At 44.2% G+C, this 17,845-nt stretch overlaps 1 protein-coding gene across 4 annotated transcripts in view; it reads right to left on the bottom strand.

Annotated features, from left to right (window-relative positions):
- Nucleotides 1-5,966: 5,966 nt before the first annotated feature.
- slf2 (SMC5-SMC6 complex localization factor 2) overlaps nucleotides 5,967-17,845 on the bottom strand; it is an 89,988-nt gene continuing 78,109 nt past the window's right edge. For 3 of the 4 annotated variants that reach the window (XM_063071272.1, XM_063071270.1, XM_063071273.1), the window contains exons 17-20: nucleotides 13,385-13,462; nucleotides 13,172-13,258; nucleotides 11,774-11,842; nucleotides 5,967-8,348 (exon numbers count right to left, since the gene is read on the bottom strand). In XM_063071272.1, the coding sequence (XP_062927342.1) occupies nucleotides 8,259-8,348; nucleotides 11,774-11,842; nucleotides 13,172-13,258; nucleotides 13,385-13,462 (324 nt within the window). In that variant the 3' untranslated portion in view covers nucleotides 5,967-8,258. The remainder of the gene's footprint in view (nucleotides 8,349-11,773; nucleotides 11,843-13,171; nucleotides 13,259-13,384; nucleotides 13,463-17,845) is intronic. The other variant, XM_063071271.1, reaches the window with a different exon arrangement.

A 17,845-nucleotide genomic window follows, 5' to 3' on the forward strand; every position in this document is an offset into this window, starting at 1 on the left:
GAAGGAAGTCTGAGAATCGGAGCGGGAGTGCGGAGGAAGCCATTTTTGAATTTTTCGGTTTTTTTCCCCATCGGCGTTCAGAGAGGCGGGACTGCGCAGGCGTGTGACGTTGGGCAGTGATGCACAGAAGATTTAAAAGGACAGAAATCCTGCTTCGGGTTTAATTCGGAGAAGGAAGTCTGAGAAGCGGAGTGGGAGTGCGGAGGAAGCCATTTTTGAATTTTTCGGGTTTTTTTTCCATCGGTGTTCAGAGAAGCGGGACTGCGCAGGCGTGTGACGTCAGACAATGAAGCGCAGAAGATTTAAAATGAACAGAGCCTCATACAGCGGGCAGCATAGTTTGCGGGCGGCGGAGTGAGCTGGGAGCAGAGTGAAGGCTTAAGGGCTTCGGCTCAACGGGCTTAGGCTGAAACGGGCGAGGCGAGGAAGGTTTGGTATTCATTTTTTGTTGTTATTTGAGGAGAGAGGCAGTATGAGTGTGAGGGCAGTTTGTTGTTCTCACTGCCGGATGTGGGAGGCCCTGGAGTCTCCAAGCCTCCCGGACGTCCACATCTGTGCCAGGTGCGCCGAGATGCAGCTCCTAAGGGACCGCGTTAGGGAACTGGAGCTGCAGCTCGATGACCTTCGTCCGGTCAGGGAGAGTGAGGAGCTGATAGAGAGGAGTTACAGGCAGGTGGTCACACCAGGGCCACGAGAGGAGACAAGTGGGTCACGGTTAGGAGGGGGAAGGGGAAGAGTCAGGTAACAGAGAGTACCCCGGTGGCTGTGCCCCTTGACAATAGGTACTCCTGTTTGAGTACTGTTGGGGGGGACAGCTTACCTGGGGGAAGCGACAGTGGCCGTGCCTTCGGCACAGAGTCCGGCCCTGTAGCTCAGAAGGGTGGGGAAAGGAAGAGGAGGGCAGTTGTAATAGGGGACTCGATAGTAAGGGGGTCAGATAGGCGATTCTGTGGACGCAGTCTGGAGACCCGGATGGTAGTTTGCCTCCCTGATGCCAGGGTCTGGGATATTTCTGATCGCGTCCAAGATATCCTGAAGTGGGAGGGTGAGGAGCCAGAGGTCGTGGTACATATAGGTACCAATGACATAGGTAGGAAAAGGGAAGAGGTCCTGAAAGGAGAATATAGGGAGTTAGGAAGGGAGTTGAGAAAAAGAACCGCAAAGGTAGTAATCTCGGGATTACTGCCTGTGCCACGCGACAGTGAGAGTAGGAATGCGATGAGGTGGAGGATAAATGTGTGGCTGAGGGATTGGAGCAGGGGGCAGGGATTCAAGTTTTTGGATCATTGGGACCTCTTTTGGTGCAGGCGTGACCTGTACGAAAAGGACAGGTTACACTTGAATCCTAAGGGAACCAATATCCTGGTGGGGAGATTTGCAAGGGCTACTGAGGTGACTTTAAACTAGAATGGTTGGGGGGTGGGAATCAAATTAAAGAGACTAGGAGAGAGGAGGTTAGGTCACAACAGGGGGATGGGAACAAGTGTGGAGAGACAGAGGGGTGTAAAATGAGGGTAGAAGCAAAAAGTAGTAAAGTGAAAAGTAAAAGTGGCAGGCCGGCAAATCCAGGGCAAAAATCAAAAAGGGCCACTTTTCAACATAATTGTATAAAGGCTAAGAGTTGTAAAAGCGAGCCTGAAGGCTTTGTGTGTCAGTGCAAGGAGCATTCGTAACAAGGTGGATGAATTAAAAGTGCAGATTGTTAATAATGAATATGATATAGTTGGGATCACAGAGACATGGCTCCAGGGTGACCAGGGATGGGAGCTCAACATTCAGGGATATTCAATATTCAGGAGGGATAGACATGAAAGAAAAGGAGGTGGAGTAGCATTGCTGGTTAGAGAGAAGATTAATGCAATAGGAAGGAAGGACATTAGCCAGGAGGATGTGGAATCGATATGGGTAGAGCTGCATAACACTCAGGGGCAGAAAACACTGGTGGGAGTTGTGTACAGGTCACCTAACAGTAGTTTTGAGGTTGGGGATGGTATTAAACAGGAAATTAGAAATGTGCGCAATAAAGGAACAGCAGTTATAATGGGTGACTCCAATCTACATATAGTTTGGGTGAAGCAAATTGGTAAGGGTGTGAGGAAGAGGATTTCTTGGAATGTATGCGGGATGGTTTTTTGAACCAATATGTCGAGGAACCAACGAGAGAGCAGGCTATTCTAGACTGGGTATTGAGCAATGAGGAAGGGTTAATTAGCAATCTAGTCGTGAGAGGCCCCTTGGGTAAGAGTGACCATAATATGGTGGAATTCTTTATTAAGATGGAGAATGACATAGTTAATTCAGAAACAAAGGTTCTGAACTTAAAGAAGGGTAACTTTGAAGGTATGACACGTGAATTAGCTAAGATAGACTGGCAAATGACACTTAAAGGGTTGACGGTGGATATGCAATGGCAAGCATTTAAAGATCGCATGGACGAACTGCAACAATTGTTCATCCCAGTTTTGCAAAAGAATAAATCAAGGAAGGTAGTGCACCCGTGGCTGACAAGGGGAATTAGGGATAGTATCAATTCCAAAGAAGAAGCATACAAATTAACCAGAAAAAGTGACTCACCTGAGGACTGGGAGAAATTCAGAGTCCAGCAGAGGAGGACAAAGGGTTTAATTAGGAAGGGGGAAAAAGATTATGAGAGAAAACTGGCAGGGAACATAAAAACTGACTGTAAAAGCTTTTATAGATATGTGAAAAGAAAAAGATAAAGATTGGTTAAGACAAATGTAGGTCCCCTACAGACAGAAACAGGTGAATTGATTATGGGGAGCAAGGACATGGCAGACCAATTGAATAATTACTTTGGTTCTGTCTTCACTAAGGAGGACATAAATAATCTTCCAGAAATAGTAGGGGACAGAGGGTCCAGTGAGATGGAGGAACTGAGCGAAATACATGTTAGTAGGGAAGTGGTGTTAGGTAAATCCCCAGGGCCAGATGGTCTGCATCCCAGAGTGCTTAAGGAAGTAGCCCAAGAAATAGTGGATGTATTAGTGATAATTTTTCAAAACTCTTTAGATTCTGGACTAGTTCCTGAGGATTGGAGGGTGGCTAATGTAACCCCACTTTTTAAAAAAGGAGGGAGAGAGAAACCAGGAAATTATAAACCGGTTAGCCTGACATCGGTGGTGGGGAAAATGCCAGAGTCAGTTATCAAAGATGTGATAACAGCACATTTGGAAAGCAGTGAACTGATCGGACAAAGTCAGCATGGATTTGTGAGAGGAAAATCATGTCTGACGAATCTCATAGAATTTTTTGAGGATGTAACTAGTAGAGTAGATAGAGTAGAACCAGTGGACGTGGTATATTTGGATTTTCAAAAGGCTTTTGACAAGGTCCCACACAGGAGATTAGTGTGCAAACTTAAAGCACACGGTATTGGGGGTAAGGTATTGATGTGGATAGAGAATTGGTTGGCAGACAGGAAGCAAAGAGTGGGAATAAACGGGACCTTTTCAGAATGGCAGGCAGTGACTAGTGGGGTACCGCAAGGCTCAGTGCTGGGACCCAGTTGTTCACGATATATATTAATGACTTAGATGAGGGAATTAAATGCAGTATCTCCAAGTTTGCGGATGACACGAAGCTGGGCAGCAGTGTTAGCTGTGAGGAGGATGCTAAGAGGATGCAGGGTGACTTGGATAGGTTAGGTGAATGGGCAAATTCATGGCAGATGCAATTTAATGTGGATAAATGTGAGGTTATCCACTTTGGTGGCAAAAATAGGAAAACAGATTATTATCTGAATGGTGGCCAATTAGGAAAAGGGGAGGTGCAACGAGACCTGGGTGTCATTATACACCAGTCATTGAAAGTGGGCATGCAGGTACAACAGGCGGTGAAAAAGGCGAATGGTATGCTGGCATTCATAGCAAGAGAATTCGAGTACAGGAGCAGGGAGGTACAACTGCAGTTGTACAAGGCCTTGGTGAGACCACACCTGGAATATTGTGTGCAGTTTTGGTCCCCTAATCTGAGGAAAGACATCCTTGCCATAGAGGGAGTACAATGAAGGTTCACCAGATTGATTCCTGGGATGGCAGGAGTTTCATATGATGAAAGACTGGATCGACTAGGCTTATACTCGTTGGAATTTAGAAGATTGAGGGGGGGGGATCTTATTGAAACATATAAAATCCTAAAGGGATTCGACAGGCTAGATGCAGGAAGATTGTTCCCGATGTTGGGGAAGTCCAGAACGAGGGGTCACAGTTTGAGGATAAAGGGGAAGCCTTTTAGGACCGAGATTAGGAAAAACTTCTTCACACAGAGAGTGATGAATCTGTGGAATTCTCTGCCACAGGAAATAGTTGAGGCCAGTTCATTGGCTATATTTAAGAGGGAGTTAGATATGGCCCTTGTGGCTAAAGGGATCAGGGGGTATGGAGGGAAGGCTGGTGCAGGGTTCTGAGTTGCATGATCAGCCATGATCATACTGAATGGCGGTGCAGGCTCAAAGGGCCGAATGGCCTACTCCTGCACCTATTTTCTATGTTTCTATGTTTATTGTCGCCAAACAATTGACACTAGAACGTACAATCATCACAGTGATATTTGATTCTGCGCTTCACCCGCCCTGGAGTACAAATTGATAGTAAATATTAAAAATTTAAATTACAAATCATAAATAGAAAATAGAAAAGGGAAAGTAAGGTAGTGCAAAAAAACCGAGAGGCAGGTCCAGATATTTGGAGGGTACGGCCCAGATCCGTTCATGTAGATGAACTGAACACAGTGATGAGGGAGAGGGAGAAGTGGAGAGTCCGTCATCGTGCCCGACGCCGGCCCGCTAGGCCTGAGTCAATGTAGTAGTAGTAGCCCAGAACCGGGTCAGGATCCGTTCAGCAGTCTTATCACAGTTGGAAAGAAGCTGTTCCCAAATCTGGCTGAACGAGTCTTCAAGCTCCTGAGCCTTCTCCCGGAGGGACAAGGGAACTTCGAAGTATATTTATTATCAATGCATGTAATCCGTATACAACCCTGAGATTGTCTTCTTGCAGCCACTAAACAAACACAATAGGACTTATTTAAAAGAAAAAAATCACATCAAAGCCTGTCAAACACTCAATGTCTCTAAAATGAACAAGCCGTACAAGCAATAAGAAAATAGACAAATAACACACAGGACATTAACCATGGTGTCCCTGAGAGTCCACAGTCATGGAGCTAGTTCAGCGCAGAGGTGAGTGCCAATGGTTGCAGACCACAGCTGCAGAGAGTCTGCACTGAAGCAACTTGATCAATGGCGTAAATAGTAAAAAAAAGTAAACAGAAACGCATGGAACACGAACAGCAGAGTCCTTGGAAGCGAGTCCACATCTGCGAAGTCAGTTCAGCACTGAGGTGAATGAAGCCAGTCTCGGAGCCCGGTGGCTGCAGACAACAAGTGCTCCCGAACCTGGCGTCACGGCACACAAGATTCCCGCATCTCCAGCCCGACAGTAGTCGCAAGAAGAGAGGGAGACCGGTCAAACGCAGGCAGAGCGTGACCGTTTCCTGCTCTCATCCTCCTTTCACACCTGCTCGACACTTCAATTAGCACGAAGTAATGGAGCTGATCACGGCTACAACTTCCGCTATCAGACATCGACACAGCCACCCCCAGCGATGGCCGCCTTGCTCTCTGTACCTGCACTTCCACCGTCATCCTCGCCAAGTCCCCCAGGAGGTTGCAAAAGCGCCAGGATCACTTACTCCACTCAAAAGTACATCCTTAAAAGGGAAATTATAGGCTGCACTTGACTGCAGTTCAGAAGAAGAGGACCGTGTAGTTTTGTGAGCTGTCTGCAACGTGTCATCATTGGTCACAGGCACCAACTTGCAATGCTCCTACTGAATGGCAGAAAATACTGTATGGCTCACCCCAGCTTCTTATTTATATTCTTAAGTAGGATTTTACTAAAAAGCTGCAGTAAACTCTTATAAAAGAACACAAACTCTTTGTAGTCATACTGAAAATTTATTTTCCAAAATAACTTGAAAATTCTGTAGAAAGGACTCAGTTAAAAAAAATATAAACAGCATAATTTTGTGCATCTCAACCTTGTGTTAAAGCAAAACAATAATATTCAAGTCTCTTACACATTTCTGAAGTATCAAGTGCAGGGCAACAGAATTATAACAGATATTTCCTGAGGACAAGTTCTTTGACCAAAGATTCAGTCCTGTCCTGAGGTAGCTCAACTAACAAGACAGAACTTAAGTTTTCTTTGGTTAAAGACTTTAATGTGAAACGCCAGACCATAAACTGGTAATTTGCAAAGCACAGCTGGCCCATATTGGACAGCAGATCTTCCCCCTTATTCTGTACACCATGATGCCATACCAGAATCTATTCCTAAACAAACGCACCATAATCAAAACTATTTTATTTCTAAGAAATCCGTTAAAACAATTTACAGTGGAAAGTTTGAATTTAGAGAAACAGATTACATAGTCAGACTGACTTAAGTTTAAGCCCATCCATTAGACATCCAATCTCCTCTCATAGGAAGTGTTTTGCCAAGCTGCTTCAAGGGAGAGGGGGAGGGTGGTGTTAAATAGCTTGACTAGCATTAACCCACAGATGTTCATCTCTTTAATCCTTCCAGATCATAGCTTCTTGCCTGAGAAAACAAGCAAAAAGGCAGAGGTAAGTTCTAAACATATGATGGCATCATACCATTATTATAAAAAGATTCCCAAAATCTCACAAGCCACATTTTGTCTCCAAGGCCCACGGAGACGAGGTCTAACTTGACTAATACTCTTCAAACAGGTCACAATTCTTTCCTCTCCAAACCTGAGGTGCAAAACCAAGTTGCTGTGGGCAAGAAAGGTCATGGGGGCCAAACCTCCAAACCATGTAATATGAAAACTGATTTCAATAGGCAGCATTTCTGATCTGTACAAACCACAAAGGAGGTATTTATGATCATGACTTTTATTAACATTTTTATATATGTGTATATATATATATATATAGTTTATGGCCTTAGCTCAGTTTTGAAAGTTCTAAATCAATCATATCTTTTTCCTTTAAAAGACAAGTATGAGCTGCAGCGGTTTGCTGCTTTAGAAATGCTTTAATTGGAAATTCTATCACCCTGCACTACTTAATATGGAAAACACGTATAAATACAAGAGACAGGTAGTGAATACTCCAGCATTTTCCATAAACAAAACAAAGCACTTAATACTCTCCATTGACAATTAGTAATCTTATAAATTGTCTATAAATCAAAATTCTTTCATTTGCATCCCTTAAGGAAAGGAGGCAGATATAAATGTACAACTTATTCATAAATTAAGGGCTAAATAAAGGAGTTGCAAAGCAAAAACACAGCCAAGGTTCAAGTGATAAATAAAAACACAACTGTGACATTTCTCCTAAAGTTTGAGATTGAAGAACCAGTAGGTATGTTAATGCCAGATAACTCACTTTACTAGCCTTTTATTCTATACAATGTATAAATTAATGGCGGGAATGGCTGTTTCACACAACAACAATCATCTTAGCACAAACTAGTGCAAACAGCCAAAAAAATTCTTTGGAGAGGATAGAAGAAAAAAAGGTGAAAAATCCTATCCATACTTGATCACTATAAAATGTAAGCTGATGCTACATGCTACTATTTAAAACTATGGTAAGAATGGTGAAAGAGATATATGCAACTCAATGAACACAATTAATTTAAAGGTTCCACAAAGAGAGAAAGGCAGCTTCAATACATGCATGATTTTCAGCGTACCAAGTCAGAGAATTCATTGAATCTTTCATGAGAAACCGTCCATTTAATTGGTATTTGATTTTCAAATGGCATAAAGAAATAAAAAGATACTTTCAAGTTGAACATTTCAAAAGTTCAATTGATACAAATACCAAAGTTCAATAAAATTGAGAACATTACAAAAAGGGGTAAACTTTTATGTACAGTGATAAAATTGATACTACAAAACACTGTAAATGTGGCTGCACTTACATAAATAAACTCATCTCTAACATTATCACAAAATATTTTTGATACATCTTTTGATACAGAGCTAAAATATCAAAAACATTAACTTCTATAACAAAATCTACAGGTTACACCAGACCACATGTAATTTCATGTGCAAGGGTAGGAACCCTGACAGAAACTCATTCAGGTCTGAACATTTATATATAACTAAAGGAAAGCTTTATAAATCATAAAAAGACATTATTATAAATTTTACTAAGCAAGGTCCAAATCTTTATCACCAATGGAAAATTCTTGAACTGTTTAGTGTTCCATTTCCTCATCAATAATGCGTGACTGACTGGGGTGATTCAGACCTTCACACAAGGGTTCCCAATAATCGTGAAGTTTTCCCTAAAGAAATATTATACAAAATGTCAGAAACAGATGGACTTACGAAATGTTAATATTTTCATTTATACAGCTTTGCTAATCTAAAACTGCATGGACTGTCTATATTCTATATGTCATGGCAAAGCAGCCAACATAATCGAAGATCCCACTCACTGCAGACATTCTCTCCTCTCCCACTCTCACCATCAAGCAGAATGAACAGAATTAGAACACTACACTCAAGGACAACTTTTATCCTACCGTTAAAAGATTATTGAATGGCTTCTCAGTCTATTAAGATGGACTCTTATCATCACAATCTATCTCTTTGTGGCTCTGCACCTTATTGTCTGCCTGCACTACACTTCCTCTGTTATCATAATGTTGCTGGTCAGTATGTTTTACCTCAATGTATTACTGAAATGAATGGTATACAACGCAAGATTTTCACTGGCATTACGCTACCGTGTGCTGCCCTAATCTGAATCTAGGAATGAATTCTAGTAGTGGTTGGGTGTAAAGAGGTTACTTTTCCAGGGACACACCATGGATCGAATTGTTGGGAAATGGTAAGAAATCAATCCATGGCCTGACACAAGGTTGCACCCAAAGTGTCACAAATTCCTTTCCCTCCTCACACATGCTGCTTGTCTGACTGAGCTCCTCTGTTTGATGAAAAACACCTGCAGCCTGTTGCAGAGTAGTCTTGCTCAGTGGTAACAGATTAATTGATGAGGGAACTGTGGTATACCTGCAATTCAAAAAAGTTGTGCAACCATTTTGGTAACTATTCTGAGGAAGGATAGTTAAGGCAGTCCTTCATCATTTAGTTCACTGATGGAATGAAATGCTTTGAGTTCAGCTTACACACATCAAAGTTGCTGGTGAACGCAGCAGGCCAAGCAGCATCTCTAGGAAGAGGTGCAGTCGACGTTTCAGGCCGAGACCCTTCGTCAGGACTAACTGAAGGAAGAGTGAGTAAGGGATTTGAAAGCTGGAGGGGGAGGGGGAGATCCAAAATGATAGGAGAAGACAGGAGGGGGAGGGATGGAGCCAAGAGCTGGACAGGTGATTGGCAGAAGGGGATACGAGAGGATCATGGGACAGGAGGTCCGGGAAGAAAGACAAGGGGGGGGGTGACCCAGAGGATGGGCAAGGGGTATATTCAGAGGGACAGAGGGAGAAAAAGGAGAGTGAGAGAAAGAATGTGTGCATAAAAATGAGTAACAGATGGGGTACGAGGGGGAGGTGGGGCCTTAGCGGAAGTTAGAGAAGTCGATGTTCATGCCATCAGTTTGGAGGCTACCCAGACGGAATATAAGGTGTTGTTCCTCCAACCTGAGTGTGGTTTCATCTTTACAGTAGAGGAGGCCGTGGATAGACATGTCAGAATGGGAATGGGATGTGGAATTAAAATGTGTGGCCACTGGGAGATCCTGCTTTCTCTGGCGGACAGAGCGTAGATGTTCAGCAAAGCGGTCTCCCAGTCTGCGTCGGGTCTCGCCAATATATAAAAGGCCACATCGGGAGCACCGGACGTAGTATATCACCCCAGTCGACTCACAGGTGAAGTGTTATTCCACATCCCATTCCCATTCTGACATGTCTATCCACGGCCTCCTCTACTGTAAAGACGAAGCCACATTCAGGTTGGAGGAACAACACCTTATATTCTGTCTGGGTAGCCTCCAACCTGATGGCATGAACATCGACTTCTCTAACTTCCGCTAAGGCCCCACCTCCCCCTCGTACCCCATCTGTTACTCATTTTTATGCACATATTCTTTCTCTCACTCTCCTTTTTCTCCCTCTGTCCCTCTGAATACACCTCTTGCCCATCCTCTGGGTCCCCCCCCCCCGTTTTTCTTCCCGGACCTCCTGTCCCATGATCCTCTCGTATCCCCTTTTGCCTATCACCTGTCCAGCTCTCGGCTCTATCCCTCCCCCTCCTGTCTTCTCCTATCATTTTGGATCTCCCCCTCCCCCTCCAGCTTTCAAATCCCTTACTCACTCTTCCTTCAGTTAGTCCTGACGAAGGGTCTCGGCCTGAAACGTCGACTGTACCTCTTCATATAGATGCTGCCTGGCCTGCTGCGTTCACCAGCAACTTTGATGTGTGTTGCTTGAATTTCCAGCATCTGTAGAATTCCTGTTGTTTGAGTTCAGCTTTCAGGTTTGCACAAATAACGACATAACTAAGGGTAAAGTGATTTTGGTTTTACAATGAATGGTTGTCCTACCAATCAACTCCACTCCTTGCTGGAGGTGGGGTATTGCATTAAAGAAAAACAGATTGATGCAACAAATCTAACAGACCAAAGAACGGACTGTGGACTTCAGAAAGGGTAAGACGAGGGAACACACTGCACAGAGGGATCAGAAGTGGAGAGAGTGAGCAACTTCAAGTTCCTGGGTGTCAAGATCTCAGAGGATCTAAACTGGACCCAACATATCAATGCAGCCATAAAGAAGGCAAGACAGTGGCTATATTTTATTAGGAGTTTGAGGAGATTTGGTTTGTCACCAAAAACACTACCATTCTAACTGGCTGCATCACTGTCTGGTATGGGGGTGGTGGTGCTACTTCACAAGATTGAAGTAAGCTGCAGAGAGTTGTAATATTAGTCAGCTCCATCATGGGCACCAGCCTCTGCCATATCCAGGACACCTTCAAGGAACAATGCCTCAGAAAGGTGGCATCTATCATTAAGGACCCCCATCACCCAGGACGTGCCCTCTTCCCATTGCTACCATCGGGAAGGAGGTACAGAAGCCTGAAGGCACACACTCAGCGATTCAGAAACAGCTTCTTCCCCTCTGCCATCCGATCTCTAAATGGACACTGATCCCATGAACACTACCTCACTACCTTTTTTTATTTCAATTTTTTTTCCAAGATTTACACATCAGATGCGTGGAGGGGGTTGTGGAGGAAAAGCTTGCTACATGAGCAACAGCTTGCTTTCCATAGCCTACCGCCCAGACTTGCATATCTATACAGCTACAATGCAATATCCATTGTTAACTCTGACCAGCGGAGGCCCTCACCTCACTTAATTTAACAATTTTATTTATATATACTACTTTAATTCAGTGTTTTCCCTCTTTTGTATTGCATTGTGCTGCTGCTGCAAAACTAACAAATTTCATGACATACGTTGGTGATATTAAACCTGATCTGATATAATTATTATGCCAACATATCCAGTTATTGGGCTTCCCAGCTCTTCAGCTTTAAATGAAATATGCATTATTATTGCTATTAAGCGATAACTAACAATCCACAGCTTTTCTGAATCATTGGTCATCACACAAAGGAGACTAATATCATGTTGCCTGGTTAATTACAAGTTCTGCAACCAAATCCCAATCATAACTTAAGTTTCCAATGCCCACCTAAAACTCAAACAGCATTATTAGAGCTGACTTTTCCTACACCGTATTACCTGAACTGGCCGAGAACGCTGCAGCAACTCTTGCCATTTTGCATGTGTTCTTGCTTCTAAATCTTTCACCTAGAAAAAAAAATAAACGGTTTGTTTGGTATAGATTTTTTTTTTCAATACATCTCATGCAGTCTCCATAAAAAAGATTGAAACAATTGGCATGTGAACATGTAGAAACTACCTTGCAGAAAACTTTCACTAGACACCTGAACACTAAGGACAAAACTTTCATTTGATACATCAACCCTAAAGCCTTTCTGAAGTCTGATAATTCTCACTAATACTGGCTTGGGCTGGGTTTTTGCTTCCCCTGAAGGGTCAGCATCATTTAGAGCCTTTAAATTTCAGGAGTTCATAGAATCACAGTACTTGTGACAAATTCAATGTTCTGGAATTCCAAGTTTGTTGGCGGCTAATATTTATACAACATTTTGTATTTTCCTAGCAGCACATACACCAAGAACCTACATTAATTTAGAAAGCATGCTGTGGCACTGTTAAGGAGTGCTAACAAGATTAGGTAAGATGTGCTCCAAGTCAGAACCATAGAAAGATACAGCACAGAAAGAGGACATCAACCACCTATTTGCATGATCTACATTATTTTCCCCACAGACCTTGCCACTCACAGTGACCTATTCACTTACCGACTTACACATCTTTCAGATGCTGCTGGAAACTAGAGTACATGCAGAGGAAACCCATATGGTCACAGGTAGAAGATGCAAACTCCACCAGACAGCAGCTGAGGTGAGGACTGAACTTGGGGCTGCGAGGCAGTGGTCCTACCAGGAAGTAATTTCACCTTCTCCCTTCACAACACTAAGCATTCATTTAGGCTCAACTTAAATTCAGAATTCATGCCCAACCACTCAAGTTTACACTTGAATGCTACTCTTGACGCTACAGTCAAGAAACCTTAAGAATAATTCAGAGACCAATTCTTCACAGCCTAATGCTGCCTTCGCAGTTTTACGCCAGAGAACAGCATTACCTAGGCAGATGGTGGTGAATCTGTGGAATTCTTTGCCATAGACAGCACTGGGTATATTTAAAGCAGAGGTTGATAAGTTCTTGATTAGTAAGCCATCAAAAGTTTACGGGGAGAAAAGGAGAGGGTGGGATTGAGAGGGATAATAAATCAGTCATGATGTAATGGTGGAGGACTCGATCAGCCGAATGGCCTAATTCCGCTCCTGTGTCTTATGATTGATTGCTGCCTTCTCAGTTTTACACAAGCCTCCTCCACATCCTTAATGATTGAAATACAGCAAACGTGCTTTAGGAGAAGAGGCACCACACACAACACAAGGATACAAACTGCACTGTACGACACACAATAAAGCTCGCTAGCTTCAATAGATTTAAGCTACAAGGCAGACAGTCAGAATTAAGCACCTTGCTTCGGTAAAGTAGTTTGGGGTCCTCCCTTATGTCACATTTGATGTATTTTTCTATTTCAGCGCACAGCTGTATAAGATGGCCCTGAAATAAAACAAAATGCCACCATCAATAAGTATCAACAAAAATGAGAGTGAAATACGTCTTTAAAATGAACCCACAAAAGTACAATCCCTCAGAAGTGTCCGCAGACAGAAGGGAGAGACTTACCCGTTGATTGGGAGGAACATCTTCTGTATGTAGCACCTCATTTGCCAAAACCAGCAGGTTGTAGCACAGGTAATATGCCTAGTGAATAAAATTCGAAAACAGTTAAGTATTACAAAATTCTATCAATTACCTTTCTTTTTTTCAAATAAAGCTTGTTCCCCTATTGGCATCAAGTTGGCAAACCTGGAATTAATCCAAAACATTGTAGCAAGAGTTGGGTGGGGTGGCGAGGTGGAATTTAGCGTCAGAGTTAATATCAAAATCAAGTCATCAGTTAGAGGCACTTCAACTGCCTCTAACTTTGCATAATGTGTTTTCACCCCAATTCAGAAGGGGATTAACTACACAGGCACAACATTTCCATCCGGCACTGCTGCAGAGTTACCTCACCAAATGAGTGCTAAATTAAGCAATATAATTCTTTTCCGCATTCTTGTACCAACAGGGAACAGAATTAAGGTTAGGAAAACAAATTTCACACAAGATCAATTGGACCTGGTGAGTATAGAGCAGTCAAGCTGATCCACCACAACAGCCAGTTCATTCAGGCAGTGCTACTTTCATGTGAATTGTTACCCGCGTGTGTGAATGGCTGGGTGGGAGGCAAGAAAGGGTTTGGTTTTGCTGGTGCTGTTGACAATCGTGTTCTGCTGAAAACTGTGGATGTGCTATGTTGGCAACGCTTATGGGCTGCCCCTTTTTTTAATATATAGAAATACAGCATGACAATCCCTGCTGGCCCAAATGAGCCCACGCCGCCCAATTACACACATGTGACTGTAAATCTTTGGAATGTGGGAGGAAACCAGAGCACCCGAAAGAGGAAACTCATGCGGTCACAGGGAAAACATGCAAGATACTCATAGACAACGGCAGGAGCTGAACCTGGGCAGCTGGTGCTGTAATAGTGTTACACTAGTCACTACACCACAGTTCTAACTCTTTGTGTTGGTTGTTAATGCAAACAACACAATTTACTATGTGATAGATAAACAAATTTGAATGGTTATTTACTATAAATGCAATAAAATTTCCCAATAGAGCACATAACAGTAAAACATAGTCACACTAAAAAATATATTATAGCCCAAGTCACTGAGTAACGTGTCCTGTAAATTGTTGGTGCGTGGGTGTTATCAGCACAAACATGCAGTTCTCAATAGTCTACAAATGAATGTAAGCACGTGCACAATCCAGCCTATCATTCTACTGATCATACACTAGAGGGCAGCAGCGAGAGGGGCCAGCCCAACCCAGCATGGATACCGCACTATACCACCTCTGGGATCTCCTCTTCTGGACTGCTGTGACAGGTTTGAGTCCTAGTCCTTGCTACGACCAAGGCCACGCAGCTTCCTTGCCATCCATCTTATCAGTAATCAGTAAGGACGAGACAAAAGACAGGTTCTATGAAGGACTAGATGCCCTACTATCAGCAGTGAGCAGCACTGACAAGCTGATCTTACTCGGCGATTTCAATGCAAGAGTAGGGTGCGACTCTGCAGCCTGGCAGGGAGTCAGGAGTCATGGAGTAACAGTAACGGCCGACTCTTACTGAAGACCCGTGCAGCACACACCTGCTCATCACCAACACAACTTTCCGCCTGCCTACCCGTAACAAGACCTCCTGGATGCACCCCCGCTCTGAGCATTGGCATCTTATCGACTATGTCATTGTCAGGAGAAAAGACAGGCAGGATGTCAGAGTGACCAATGATGGGTGCTGACTGCTGAACAGATCACAGGCTCATTGTCTCCAGAATGAAGCTCCGCATCAGACCCAAGAGGCGACCACAAGGAAGCAAGGATATGAAAAGATTCAATGTGGCCAGGCTGAAGAACTCCAGCATTGCTTCAGCACTGGCTGAAGATTTAGAAACCGAGCTTGCTGACCTACACCTTGCAGACAGCGCTGTAGACAACTGGGATCGCTTCAGGGATGCTGTCCATTCATCTGCACTGAAGATGCTACGGCCCTCTACCCGCAAGCAGCATGACTGGTTCGATGAGAACGAAGAGGAGATACAGGCTCTACTTGTTGAAAAGCACGCCTTTATCATGCCCATCAGAACGACCCATTGTCAGCTGCCAAGAAAAACGCCTTTACCAGTGCTCGCAAGATAGTTCAGAATAAACTATGTAAAATGCAAGATGCTTGGCTAAGCGCCAAGGCAGATGAAATACAGAGATACGCTGACAGAAATGACTTGAGACGACTCTATGAAGCCCTCAACAGTCTCTACGGACCTCAGTCTCTCAGGAGCCCCCCCCCCCCCGAGTAGAGATGGTACAACTCTCATTACAGAGAAGGCTCAGATCCTGCAGAGATGGGCTGAACACTTTGAAGCCGTCCTCAGCCAACCGTCATCTATTAACGATGAGGCGACAGACAGGATTCCCCAGGTCGACGTCGACAGCGCCATGGATGACCCACCAGTAGTAGCCAAAGTCACGGAAGCTGTCAGCCAGCTATCCAGTCCAGGGGCAGACGCCACACCTGCAGAGATCTACAAAGCCGGTGGTCCTGTACTTATAGAGAAGCTCACCGAGTTGTTCCAGTCTTTTTGGAAGCAAGGATCCATTCCTCAGGAACTTAAAGATGCATCCATCGTACACCTCTACAAGAGGAAAGGTAATCAACAAGTATGCGACAATCACCGAGGAATCTCGCTGCTCTCCATTGCAGGAAAAACCCTTGCAAGAGTCCTGCTAAATCGTCTGGTCACTCAGCTGGAGCTGGGCCTGCTGCCAGAGTCACAGTGTGGCTTTTGCAAAGGTCATGGGACTATTGACATGACTTCTGCTGCGCGCCAACTTCAGGAGAAGTGTCAGGAGCAGAATCGCAAACTCTACACAACTTTTGTTGACCTCACGAAAGCCTTCGACACTGTCTGCCGACAAGGCCTGTGGAGGATCATGTCAAAGTTCGGCTACCCTGCCAAATTCATTCAGATGGTACGCCAGTTCCATGATGGCATGATGGCCAGAGTGCTGGACGGTGGAGAATCCTCTGAGGCCTTCCCAGTCACCAACGGCGTCAAACAGGACTGTGTGCTCGCACCCACACTTTCAGCATGATGTTTACTGCCATGCTGAATGATGCCTTCCAGGATAGCGATGCTGGAATCAGCCTCAAGTCCAGAGTGGATGGGAAGCTCTTCAACCTGAGGAGGCTTCAAGCTATTAACAAAGTGAAGGAGGCTGTTCTGAGAGACTTCCTCTTTGCTGATGACTGCGTCCTGTGCACTGGCTCGGAGCCAGAGATGCAAGTCAATATGGACAAATTCTCCACGGCTTGTGACAACTTTGGACTCACCATCAAAAAGACCGAAGTCAGACACCAGTCTGCTCTTCATCCACCGTACACAGAACCGAAAATCACAAAGGACAGAAACTACAGGCAGTTGACCAGTTTACTTACCTTGGCAGCACCCTCTCCTGAGCAGTGACTATTGATACAGAAGTTAACTGCAGAATAGCAAAGGCAAGTTCTGCTTTCGGTAGACTGCGCTCCACTGTATGGGAACGTCAAGGCATCAGTCCAGCAACAAAACTGAAGGTCTACAGAGCCGTGGTACTCACTACCCTCCTGTATTCCTGTGAAACGTGGACTGTGTGTGCATGGGCGGGCTGGTGGCGCAATGACATCGGCGCCAGGCCCGGGAGCAGAGGTTCCCGGGTTCGAAACCAGTCAGGTCCGCTCCCGACTACGCTTTCCATCCGTGCCGGGTTGAGTGTCGAGAACGCAACTCAACCTCGTAAAATAAAAGGGAAAATACTGCGAAAATGTCTGTGTGAGGAGTGATGTGTCACGCAGTCTCTCTCTCTCGCTCCGCGTCTTGTAAAAAGCCATGAAAAATCCATCATCACAGACTCGCACGCAACAGGGACACGCCAAACAAAAAAGAAATGTGGGCTATGTATCGAAGGCATGTAAGGCAGCTCAACCATTTCCACATGACTTGTCTTCACAGAATATTAGGCATCAGATGGCAAGGCAAAGTACCAGACACTGAGGTTCTCTCAGTGTAAAAAAGACATTTCAAAAAAAATACCAAAACACCCTGGGTTGTCCCCTGAAAAGCTGCTGCATCCAAAGATGCTGCCATCTTGCACCTGTAAACCTGCCTGTTAATACAAATATCTAATCAGTCAATCATGTGGCAACTTAATGCATAAAAGCATGCAGATATGATCAAGAGGTTCAGTTGTTGTTCAGACTGAACATCAGAATAGGGAGGAAATATGATCTATGTGATTTTGTGGAATGATTGTTGGTGCCAGAGTGGTTTGAGTATCTCAGAAATTGCTGATCTTCTGGGAATTTCACTCACAACAGTCGCTAGAGTTTACAAATAATGGTGGGAGAAACAAAAAACAACCAATGAGCAGTAGCTCTGTGAGCGAAAATGCCTTGTTATTGAGAGAGGTTGGGGGAAAATGGCCAGACTGGTTCAAGCT

The sequence above is a fragment of the Mobula hypostoma genome, chromosome 19, assembly GCF_963921235.1.
Source record: "Mobula hypostoma chromosome 19, sMobHyp1.1, whole genome shotgun sequence".
NCBI lineage: Eukaryota > Metazoa > Chordata > Chondrichthyes > Myliobatiformes > Myliobatidae > Mobula > Mobula hypostoma.